At 40.3% G+C, this 12500-nt stretch overlaps 1 protein-coding gene across 1 annotated transcript in view; it reads right to left on the reverse strand.

Annotated features, from left to right (window-relative positions):
- Window positions 1-10800, reverse strand: part of LOC145482182 (dynamin-related protein Dyn2-like) — a 12439-nt gene extending 1639 nt beyond the window's left edge. Inside the window, exons 1-7 of the mRNA XM_081460797.1 lie at window positions 8712-10800; window positions 4970-5430; window positions 4526-4858; window positions 2440-2654; window positions 2126-2320; window positions 685-820; window positions 1-454 (exon numbers count right to left, since the gene is read on the reverse strand). The exon at window positions 1-454 is cut by the window's left edge and continues 7 nt beyond it. Coding sequence (XP_081316923.1) covers window positions 1-454; window positions 685-820; window positions 2126-2320; window positions 2440-2654; window positions 4526-4858; window positions 4970-5414 — 1778 coding nt within the window. The 5' untranslated portion in view covers window positions 5415-5430; window positions 8712-10800. The remainder of the gene's footprint in view (window positions 455-684; window positions 821-2125; window positions 2321-2439; window positions 2655-4525; window positions 4859-4969; window positions 5431-8711) is intronic.
- Between the last annotated feature and the right edge of the window lie 1700 nt (window positions 10801-12500).

The following is a 12500-nucleotide window of genomic DNA, read 5'->3' on the forward strand; positions in this document are numbered from 1 at the left end:
TTGGCAAACGAATGAGTCTTGCTACGAGCCTCATTCATCTCGCTGACCAGTTGGTCAGGGTAGAGTTTTTTCCCGAGGTCCTTCATGTGACTCATCATCTTTGACGTCATGCTCGGATGAAACTTGTTATCTCTTGTTAGGCAGGATTCCCAGAGACTCATTTCCTGTGGTGTGGGGACTGGTGCAAACACCACGTCAATGCTTTTCTTCTGCATTTCAAGAAACTGTCGGATGAACTGAGTGGTCTGGTCGCGTTTGGTGTCAAATATTTTGTTCACAACTTTCGCTTCGATCGCTTGTTTGAGGGTGGGGAACTTGGACAGGCTGCGCTCGATGGTCATTTGAACGATGCTCCGTAGAGTTTCCTCGACATTTTGAACAAGAGTCTCCGATATGGGTAGCAGTTGATCAACAGGGCTATTGAATGGAACCGCACGGCCTTCAAAGTCATATCCTACCCAGAAAATAGACTATACATCAGTCATAAAATAACATACGTGCTGCCTAAGTTATAACATAAAAGATTTATTGCCTATTTTGGTTAGAAGATGAAAACATATCACATCTTAGAAGAAGCTTTTATTGTCTCAGTGTGCCGCGCCCGATGAAAAATTATCTCACTGAGCACAACACATCCGGCCAACACGCTATGAAGGAATGTTAAGGTAGTCTAAGCGGTTTTACCTGTATATTTCTCGTAGAGTAGTTTCTGCAGGAGTTGACTGTTTTCACTGCTCTCCCCTAGTGGGGCAGTCGCACCTTCCAATTTCCCTTGCTGTTTTTTGATGTCATCATCGTTACGCATGGCAAGAGGATCCAACTAGAGAAGAAAGATAAATTTAATCATGACTTAAATAATAGTGACTGTTAGGGATTCTCTATTTCCCAATTCCTCATAATTGACTTTGTTTGACCCCAAAATTTTCCTTAAACTATTATTTTTAGAGGCTCTTGGGAGGTCTGCATATTCCCAAGAGTAATTCACTACAACAGTTTATAATCGCGGGAGAATGTTGCACACATAGATCTGAATATTATGACTTTTAATTTATAATGATTTCAAGCGACTTTTTCGTGGTTTCGAGCGCCTACTTCATCGACAAATTTAAAAGTGTTCCACAGTGTATTAACGCTAATAAAACTTTGGAATAAAATTGTTAACATTATCAGGCATACGTGGTTAGTACAAGAGTACAAGAGCGAGTAAAGTTGTCGTTGTTGTTGTTGTTAAGATTTTCAAAAAAGCGCGTAAAATCGAAAATTGTTCTGAATTTACTATGGAAGTGATGTTGAGAAAAAGTCTCCTTCCCAAGAACACGAAAACAAAAGCCAACAAAAATTTCATGGCTTCAAAACATAACTTCAATGCACATTTTGGTGTCTTCAAGTTTGGGGCAATTTCATTAAAATAGTGTTCTTTTCTTTGTCCATTTAATTTCATTAAACAAAGCGCATGGTTTGAAATGTTTTCGCGATTTCTTCGAAATTAAACATACAAAATTTTATTTATTCTGGCATATTCCCATTGCCATACATTGTAATTTCAGAAATGTGCATCAGCTTTTCTATGGCAGATCTGGTTCATACAAAATTCATGCTTTACTGATTTTCATTTTTTGGGGAAGTTTGGCAAAACGCTAATTGAAAATGCTAGGTATGGTCCAAAAAAAAAACTGTTGCGAATCACCTTTATTTCATGTGTTACGCGTCCGCTTTTCTGAAACGACTGTTACCGTACAATCGTGTTTTAGCCATCCTAAAGGAACAGCTACCCGAAAGTACCGGCCACTTTTGCCTGCTAAATTCGAAGGTAACGGGACCGTTACTTTCGGAATTCTACCGTAAGTTACTGGCCTCGTTTCGCCAAACAAACAAGTCTCTTGAGTCCCTCCTTCCCCCGCCCGCTCTCCCGCCCCCAACCAGGGAGGGTGAGAGGGGGTTAATTGAGGATTTACAGTTATGTTAGTGTTGGCTGAATGAACTTCAGTTTCGTGATGATTTGTAAGTATATAGTGACCTCAAGAATTTGCTCAACGAATCATCTCTCTTATCTCAAAGTCTCTAGATAAAAGACATTCATGGATTGTAACAGTTGTAACGCAAGTTATACAGCAGGTTCTCTTACCCTAAAAACAGTTTCGCAGAATGAATTAAATAGCTGCCTCACGTTCTCGCCTCCTTCCAGGTCGGAAGTATTGTTAAAGAGAAGTTCGTGTAGCTGTTTGATGAGGTTATTCTTTAGCTTCATCGCAACCGCCCCTTTTCCCTCATCCGACTCAGGGACTTCGCTGTCCTCAAGTTCTCTTAGCATTTCATCGACCTATTTCGATTAAAAAACCATGTAACATTGTTAATTTGTAAGTAAACACCGGAGGGGTGCATAGGAGACTAATGGTTAGGAGGATAAGTTCTGGAGTTGTGGCCGCGCCATTTGTTTACCTCTACTTTTCTTTTTCTCATTTTTCGCACCAGAATTGGAATCTCCGTGACCAATTTTTCAGCCAGTAAAGATATCATGGTGTCCATTAATCGATCAATGCCACACACATGTTGGATATCGCTGTACTGTGGGTGATTCGCGAACCACTCTTTCTCCTTTATACGGGTCATTTCAGCGTCCCAGTCCTTTTCTTTCGGATCTGTACCATCTTTGCCTGGGTTGTTAAGGTCAAATAAAGAAAATAAATACCTGATGCCTGTGGTATCGAGTTTAAGATTTATACAAAACACTCCAGGCAATCGGAGATCTACGAAACGTCATTTGCAACAGAGTTCCCAATGTGCCAAGTAAACAGTTTTTCCGCGCTTTCTATCAAGTTATTGATTGATTTTTTTACTAGTAGTTCTGATAGGTTTGTCACGGTTCTTTCGCTTCAGTGATTGTCATTGTGATTACCTCGGTTTATTTTGCACAGCAATCAACATAATATCTTAGTAAGGACAAAGTAAAGGGTAGTAACAGAAGCAGTAGCAGCGGCAGCAGTAATAGCAGTGGTGGTTGGAGTAGCAGTAACAGTAGTAGTAAAAGTAGTGGTAGCAGTGGCAGTAGCAGCAGCAGCAGTAGCAGTAGCAGTAGCAGCAGCAGTAACAGTAGCATTTAAAGTAGCAGTAGCAGCAGCAGCAGTAGCAGCAGCAGCAGTAGCAGCAGCAGCAGTAGCAGCAGCAGCAGTGGCAGCAGCAGCAGTAGTAGCAGTAGCAGCAGTAGCAGTAGTAGTAACAGTAGCAGCAGCAGTAATAGCAGTGGTGGTTGGAGTAGCAGTAACAATAGTAGTAAAAGTAGTGGTAGCAGTGGCAGTAGCAGCAGCAGCAGTAGCAGTAGCAGTAGCAGTAGCAGCAGCAGTAACAGTAGCATTTAAAGTAGCAGTAGCAGCAGCAGCAGTAGCAGCTGCAGCAGTAGCAGCAGCAGCAGTAGAAGAAGCAGCAGTAGTAGCAGCAGCAGCAGTAGTAGTAGCAGCAGCAGTAGCAGCAGTAGCAGCAGTAGCAGTAGCAGTAACAGTAGCAGTAGCAGCAGCAGCAGTAATAGCAGTGGTGGTTGGAGTAGCAGTAACAGTAGTAGTAAAAGTAGTGGTAGCAGTGGCAGTAGCAGCAGCAGCAGAAGCAGCAGCAGTAGCAGTAGCAGTAGCAGTAGCAGCAGCAGCAACAGTAGCATTTAAAGTAGCAGTAGCAGCAGCAGCAGTAGCAGCAGCAGCAGTAGCAGCAGCAACAGTAGCAGCAGCAGCAGTAGTAGCAGCAACAGCAGTAGTAGTAGCAGTAACAGTAGCAGTAGCAGCAGCAGTAGCAGTAGCAGTAACAGTAGCAGGAGCAGTAGCAGTAGCAGTAACAATAGCAGTAGCAGTAACAGTAGCAGTAGCAGTAGTAATAGCAGCAGTAGCAGTAGCAGCAGCAGCAGCAGTAGCAGTAACAGCAGCAGTAACAGTAGCAGCAGCAGCAGTAGTAGCAGTAGCAGTAACAGTAGCAGTAGCAGTAGTAATAGCAGCAGTAGCAGTAGCAGCAGCAGTAGCAGTAACAGCAGCAGTAACAGTAGCAGCAGCAGTAGCAGTAGCAGTAACAGTAGCAGTAGCAGCAGGAGCAATAGCAGTAACAGTAGCAGTAGCAGTAGCAGCAGTAACAGCAACAGCAGCTGTAGCAGTAGCAGTAGCAGTAGCACCACCACCAGCTGTAGCAGTAGCAGCAGCAGCACCACCAGCTGTAGTAGCAGCAGTAGCAGTAGCAGTAGCAGTAGCTGTAGCAGTAGCAGTAACAGTAGCAGTAGCAGTGACAGTAGCAATAGCAGTGGCAGCGGCAGTAGTGTTAGCAGTAGCAGTAGCAGTAACAGTAGCAACAGCAGTGGCAGCGGCAGTAGCAGTAGCAGTAGCAGTAGCAGTAGCAGTAGCAGTAGCAGTAGCAGTAGCAGTAGCAGCAGCAGTTGCAGTAGCAGTAGCAGTAGCAGTAGTAGTTTCAAATCATTCAGGGAGTTTAACTAAAGTAGTTTTCAGACTTATTGAAGAAACGTTCTTCGCTCACAGTACGAATTTCAATTTCTTACCCCGAAGCACAATAAAGCGGTTATCCTCCAGGGTAAAGCTTGACCCATTTAAAGCCACCCTTTTACCCATGTCATCACTTTCTCTCAGCTTGTCTGGTTTGGTTAGAGCGCAGATGGTACGGGTCCTAAAATCTGAGGCCTTTTGCATGACAAGGTTTATTGCACTGTCGCCTGTGGGGTCCCCTACTTCGGACACTATCACGATAATGCTGTTTGTATTCTTCTCGATGTAATCCAACACTAAACGCTGAGTAACGTGGTTCATTCGCGGGTCGTCGTTGGCGAAGTGGGCGCCGGGAAGGTCGACCAAGGTGAGGGTCGTGAGTTCGGGGCCTGGAAAAATTGATCAAAAGTAACTGTTGTTAGCCTGCGTAGCTGGCCGGATTTCATATGTAAGTGATAAAGAATGAAAATGAACAACATCAAATTTATATAACAGCTCACCTTGTAGAGTAACATTGACCGGGGTCTTTGATATCGGAGTTCCCTCCTCCTTGGGAAGTTCACCTGAAACCTTGTTAAGAAAATCCTCTACTACATCATCCGTGGGGTCCTCTACAGCTCCTCCTATATCCGGTCTCTTATCGCATTTCACTTCTACCATTCTTTTTGGGCCATTCCGTAGATTGAGTATTATGGGATATGTGGTGCGTGCCTGCAGGGTATTAGCCGTTTCATTTCGGCGCATTGGGAGAAGATATCGACCGATCAGTCGGTTTATGAGCGTGGTCTTTGCCATGTTTTGTCGACCGACCATGACTAAGTGCGGAATGTTGAAGGTTTGTCGCAGAGTCTCGTTGCTTAACATGCTTTGAATAAAATCCAAAACAACTCCAAAGTCGCTACTTCGGCCATACTTGGCAACGGGTGTCTCAACTATACCTGACATTCTTTTCTGACTGTTTCTGCAATGTTGGAGACAAACAAGCAAACAAACAAAAAACTTAAGTCATCTGAAAAAAGACCAGATACCCACAAACATTGATTGGAGGTAGCCTCATGATTAGTGCGCTCGTCTCCGGATTAAGCGGGGAGGGAGGAGTAGAAATACCCCTAGTCGCTTCATGATACAGAAACCGGGAAAACCTCCGGCCGGATGGGGCCACTTGGCTCGTATGCAAACTCAGCCTGCTTTCCTTACCTACCACAGGCATTGAGCAGTCCCTATGGAAAGCCATAACTGTCTTGTGTGATTGTTTATCATTATTTGGTGTGGTTTCTTCATTATGTGTTGTAGTTACTTCATTACGTTGTGTGGTTTCTTCATTATGTGTTGTAGTTAGTCCATTATGTTTTGTGGTTTCTTCATTATGTCCTGTAATGTAGTCCTGACGTGATGTGTTTTTATCATGATGTGGTGCAATAACTTCATTACGTGGTGTGGTTTTATCATGATGTATTGAGGTTGTTAAGTTACGTTTTGTGCTCTTGTCATGATGTAATGTGGTTACGCTGTTATGTTGTCTGGTATCTTCAATATGTGGTTTGATCATTACGTGATGTGGTTTCGTCTTTATGTCTTCTTGACCTCAGTTCCAACACCAAGCTCTAGTACCCAGGCTTTACTCGCTATCACGAACTGGTGAAACCGGTTCTTAGATGGGTCCCAGTTCCTTCTCTTCCCCGGTGTTAAAGACAACAAACTGGCGGGAACAAGCAACGACATTTTGTCAACTATACTTGATAAGATGCACCTTGGTCATCTTATTGAGAACTTCCAGCGTGAAAAGGTAACTGTGGATCATTTTGTCAACTATACTTGATAAGATGCACCTTTATAGAGGGGGAATTGGGACAAAAATGTAATTGAATCGAGTTTCATGCCATTGGACCATTAACCCCATGCCATTGAATCACACGTCATTCTATCGGATTATACACTTCATGTCATTGGATCGGACTTCCCCGGTGATCAATTCTGTGAGACAAACTTTTTTTAATAAGCCGCTGGCCCGATCGAATGACATTTCCGATCCAATAGCATGAAGTTCTATCCAGTGACATGACGTGTGTAGTTCAATCGAATGGTCCACGATCCAATGACATGACGTTAGATTCAATAACACGAATGTGGTGTTCTGGCAGAATGATGTGTTGCAATGACATGAAGTCCGATCCAATGACATGAAGTATGTAATCCGATAGAATGACATATGATCCACTGAATAAAATGAAGTCCGATCCAATGAAATGAAGTAGATGATCCAATAGAATGACGTATGATTCAATGGCATGGCGTTAATGGAAACTCGATTCAATTACATTTTTGTCCCAATTCCCCCTCCATAAAGGTGCATCTTATCAAGTATAATTGACAAAATGTCGTTGCTTGTTCCCGCCATTTTGTTGTCTTTAACACCGGGGAAGAGAAGTAACTGGGACCCATCTAAAAACCGGTTTCACCAGTTCGTGATAGCGAGTAAAGCCTGGGTACTAGAGCTTGGTGTTGGAAGTGAGGTCAAGAAGACATAAAGACGAAACCACATCACGTAATGATCAAACCACATATTGAAAATACCAGACAACATAACAGCGTAACCACATTACATCATGACAAGAGCACAAAACATAACTTAACAACCTCAATACATCATGATAAAACCACACCACGTAATGAAGTTATTGCACCACATCATGATAAAAACACATCACGTCAGGACTACATTACAGGACATAATGAAGAAACCACAAAACATAATGGAGTAGCTACAACACATAATGAAGAAACCACAGCAAATAATGATAAACAACCACATAAGAAAGTTATGGCTTTCCATAAGTCCCTTTTATGTTCCTTAAATGAGCACTTAAAAGTTGGGAGAAATGCTATGTTGCCAAGCCATCTCGCTGTCCTTTTATAATTAGGTATACCAAGTCCGGTGACGAAATCAACAAATAAATCAATAAATTGAATCTATTACTTGCATCTTACCTTTTAGGAACTGCGATTTACGCCCTGAACATAATCTTGGGGATATCTATGATTTTCAAGCCAGGAATTTCCACAAGCGAAGATTATAATATACCATAGTGGCAAACGATGAAATACAGAACATTTTCTAAATTGCACCGCCAGCTTTTTTTGCAACAACTGCTAAGCTTTTCAATGATTTAATTCCTAGGAAATGTAAACTTTACCCATAGAACCAACCAGATAGTTTTGGTTACTGAGCCTCGTTTCGTAATTTAACTTACTCATACGCTCGTTCCACCTTGTTTCCACTCGTACGAGCCGTACACAAGTCTCAACTATTGACTGATATCATGGAGTTCCATCTTACAAACAATCCTACTTGGGTGTGGGAAAATTCCCTGGGTGAACTCAAGGATGGACTCCTTGTTGTTTTGGGACGAGGGTCGGTTGTTACAACTGTTTTGAAGAGCACTGATCCTTTGCAAATATGATAACTTATTATTCCTAAAATATCGAATGATTTTACTCAGTCTGCAACCTATTCCGGCTCTTCAAAAGGGTTTATATTGAGGGAATATTCCAATGGCCCGCCTGGCAAATTGGAATCCCGTAAGCGAAATTAGTTAAAGATTGCCACGTCATGTACAGATTATATTAGTGAAGAAGAAACAAGAAAGTCAAGAAATAACAGGAACGACACTCAAACCGAATGAACTCAGCGGCCTCGAGATCAGTTAAAGCCTTCTAGTTGTGATTTAAACTTCCTTTATCTGATTCTTTATGCAGCTGAATTTTTACACACTCTTTCAAGCTTTCACTTGCTGCGCGATGCAACTTGTAGTTTTGAGTATTTTGTAAGTATCATTTCAACTGCGACGAGCTAATATGACAGGGTAATATGGACGACTGATACGTATACTTATTCCTTCGCTAAATTTTGATCTCAAACTGAGTGAATGCTAATCGCTTAAATTATTTAAAATTGCAACATCACGATCGAAGGATCTCGAATTCGCTATGTATAGGGCTGTTAACTTTACCATTTTATCCTCCAAAACATTCGCGATGGCCCGCACTAATACTGTCGAGTTAAGGTTTCAACTTGACTTTCATAGGACCGGCTAGTTCGGACTTTTTTAAACAATAAGAACTCTGAGCAATGTAATTCCTAACATTCAATTTGTGTATTTCAAAGAAAAGTGAAAACATGGTCGCATGCCATGCCAGTTACTTATTCTGAAGCGAAACCTTTCACATATGAGAATTAAACACCTTGTTTAGATTTAAGCCGGCGAACTGGTAAACTTTGCGAACCGATTCAGTCTTGCAAGGCAGCGCTCTTCTTGCGTTTTTCTCAATCCAGAAGACCACCTGAAAAACGCTATCTCCTTCAACCAAGAATCTTCACTCTTTCCGATTTCGCTATTTAAATCGATGAAATTTGCAACAATCGTCCTTCTCTTTTATCTTTAAATACCCGGTCACGTTTTGCAGCTTTCTCGGAAAAGCAGGCTTGGCTGGACAACGAATGAAAGCGAGGCTTGAACAAATAGGTTACTTTGTCATCTGCAATTGGCTACTTTCGTTGACATACTTTCAAAAGCTATCAATAAGCTAGTTTTTGAAATGACAATGTTTGCAAGGTGTCCTCCAAGTCATTGTTTGTCATAATTTTTATAAAGTGATTTTACTGACTTACTCGGGGATACCATGGATTTTAAAACTTGCCAATTCCGTATATCTAATAAGCACTTTTTAATTTATTTCACAAGTCAAGTATAATCATAGTTACATAAAAATAGCCTTTTACCTCAGGAAATTATAGATTAAACGTGTCAGAAACCACGAAGAAAACGCTAAAACTTCTCCAGTCAAACAATATATATATATATTATTTCTTTGTCCTCTACTATTGTCACTATTTGCCGAGAAAAGTTGTAAACTGACTCCGTTGTCGTGTGGGTGCCATATTCAGAACATTACCTGTTATGTTGAATCAAACAAAATTTATCATTTATGCTAATTTTGCGTCGGCAACAAGAAAGCAACAGTAATATTCCTGTATCAGACACGTATTTAATTAATTGCATGAGCATTCTTCTCTGGAGCAAAGCTGAGCTTGTTTTCCCTAGAATATGGACCCTGCATTCGTAGAATTCCCACAACAAAGTATTGCATTCATTGGCAGTTGAAAGATTGGCTGCCCTGGTTGAAATCAGATATGTCACGAGTTTTTGTTTGATGGCGTAAATTACCTAAATCGCCGCAACGTTTTCCAAGAAAGTCAAATTCCTAGAATCTCAAATTCCAAGAAAAATTAAGCTTGTTTTAAGATGAATGTTGAAACCCAACTAAATCAACCCCACGAATTTTTCCTTTTACGGATTTTTATTGAGTTATTTTTTTGTGCAGAGGGACTTGCTGCACGATGCAAATTGTAGTTTTGAGTTTTTTGTAAGTATCATTTCAACTGCGACGAGCTAATATGACAGGGTAATATGGACGACTGATACGTATACTTATTCCTTCGCTAAATTTTGATCTCAAACTGAGTGAATGCTAATCGCTTAAATTATTAAAATTGCAACATCACGATCGAAGGATCTCGAATTCGCTATGTATAGGGCTGTTAACTTTACCATTTTATCCTCCAAAACATTCGCGATGGCCCGCACTAATACTGTCGAGTTAAGGTTTCAACTTGACTTTCATAGGACCGGCTAGTTCGGACTTTTTTAAACAATAAGAACTCTGAGCAATGTAATTCCTAACATTCAATTTGTGTATTTCAAAGAAAAGTGAAAACATGGTCGCATGCCATGCCAGTTACTTATTCTGAAGCGAAACCTTTCACATATGAGAATTAAATACCTTGTTTAGATTTAAGCCGGCGAACTGGTAAACTTTGCGAACCGATTCAGTCTTGCAAGGCAGCGCTCTTCTTGCGTTTTTCTCAATCCAGAAGACCACCTGAAAAACGCTATCTCCTTCAACCAAGAATCTTCACTCTTTCCGATTTCGCTATTTAAATCGATGAAATTTGCAACAATCGTCCTTCTCTTTTATCTTTAAATACCCGGTCACGTTTTGCAGCTTTCTCGGAAAAGCAGGCTTGGCTGGACAACGAATGAAAGCGAGGCTTGTACAAATAGGTTACTTTGTCATCTGCAATTGGCTACTTTCGTTGACATACTTTCAAAAGCTATCAATAAGCTAGTTTTTGAAATGACAATGTTTGCAAGGTGTCCTCCAAGTCATTGTTTGTCATAATTTTTATAAAGTGATTTTACTGACTTACTCGGGGATACCATGGATTTTAAAACTTGCCAATTCCGTATATCTAATAAGCACTTTTTAATTTATTTCACAAGTCAAGTATAATCATAGTTACATAAAAATAGCCTTTTACCTCAGGAAATTATAGATTAAACGTGTCAGAGACCACGAAGAAAACGCTAAAACTTCTCCAGTCAAACAATATATATATATACATAAATATATTGTTTGACTGGAGAAGTTTTAGCGTTTCCTTCGTGGTTTCTGATATATATATATATATATATATATATATATATATATATATATATATATATATATATAGGGAGAATAATATGGTTTTCCAAACGGTGACTTCCAGTAGAAGGATCAAAAGATACCGTGCTTCAATGTGAATTTTAGTTAAGTGTAAGATGAGGCGTCATGAAGCGTCATGAAGCAAACTTCTAACTGTTCCGGCTTTTAATGCGACGTTTCGGCCTTCGGCCTTCTTCAGATTGGAACAATATTTACAAGTTAAAAAATAAAACGTTAAAAATCCTAGTAAGTTTACAGATTTGCATGTATATATATAAGATCAGAAAAATGTAAATATAATTACGTAATGCTATACAACCTGAAATAATAGATTACATAACAAGCTAATGTCAACTTACAAGAACGCGCTGGGTGATAAGATTACAACAATGTATCTGCGAGCGCCTTAATTACTAAGTGTATAATAGTCAGTCTAATTCTGTATTGTAACAAGCTAATGGCAACTTACAAGAACGCGCAAGTGATGAGATTACAACAATGTATCTGCGAGCGCCTTAATTACTAAGTGTATAAGTGTATAATAGTCAGTCTAATTATGTATTGTAACGGACGCGATTTTTGGATCTAAATTCCCGTCTTTTATTAAGACCATGAGGGCTGAGTGTAAATAGCTGGGAGGTCCAATAGGCCTCTCTGGTCAATAACAACTTATCAATATACGCAGCAACCCCCTGGCTAGTAATTTGTTCGATGACGATAAAATTAATTTCGGAAATTTCGTGCCTAGTACAATTAAAATGGACTGCAAGCTCACACGTCTTTTTGTTGGTGAGCATGGATGATTTGTGATTGCGAAAACGTACTTTAAATTCTGTTGTGGTGGAACCTACATACTGCAATTTGCATTTATTGCACGAGGCCAAGTAAACAACGTTTTTGGAAGAGCAAGACAATTTTTGCTTTATCTTGTAGACTCGGCCTGTGGAAAAGCTTTTAAATTTGGAATCTTGAATTAAAAAATTTTTTTGCAAAGATCACAACGAGTACAACATTTGAAGCACCCTCCCATTTCGTTCTCTGCCTGGTTTGTCGCGCTGTCGCCACGAAATTTAGATGGTGCTAAAATATCTTTGAGATTTTTGGTACGGCGATATGCTGGAAAAATCGATTTAGATGGAAAAATTTCAAGTAATTCGGGCGACGATCTCAGAAGATGAGCATGTTTCTTGATAACTCTCTGAATATCAGGCAGGATAGGGTTGTAGTCAAGAACTAACGGGAAAACTCTCTTGACAGGCTTGGCTTTTTTCTTAAGCAATTCTGATCTCTCAATACTAAGCGCTTTGTCGAATTGTTTGTCTACTAAAGCTGCATTATAGCCCTGGGACTTAAGATACCCTTTGTATTCAGCACACCTCTTGTTAAGAAAATCGTCAGAGGAACAATTACGTCTAATTCGTAGAGCAACCCCATAGGGAATAGCCCTTTTACAATGTGCCGGATGAGAACTTGAAAAAGGTAAATAAA

This window comes from Orbicella franksi, chromosome 3, assembly GCF_964199315.1.
Source record: "Orbicella franksi chromosome 3, jaOrbFran1.1, whole genome shotgun sequence".
NCBI lineage: Eukaryota > Metazoa > Cnidaria > Anthozoa > Scleractinia > Merulinidae > Orbicella > Orbicella franksi.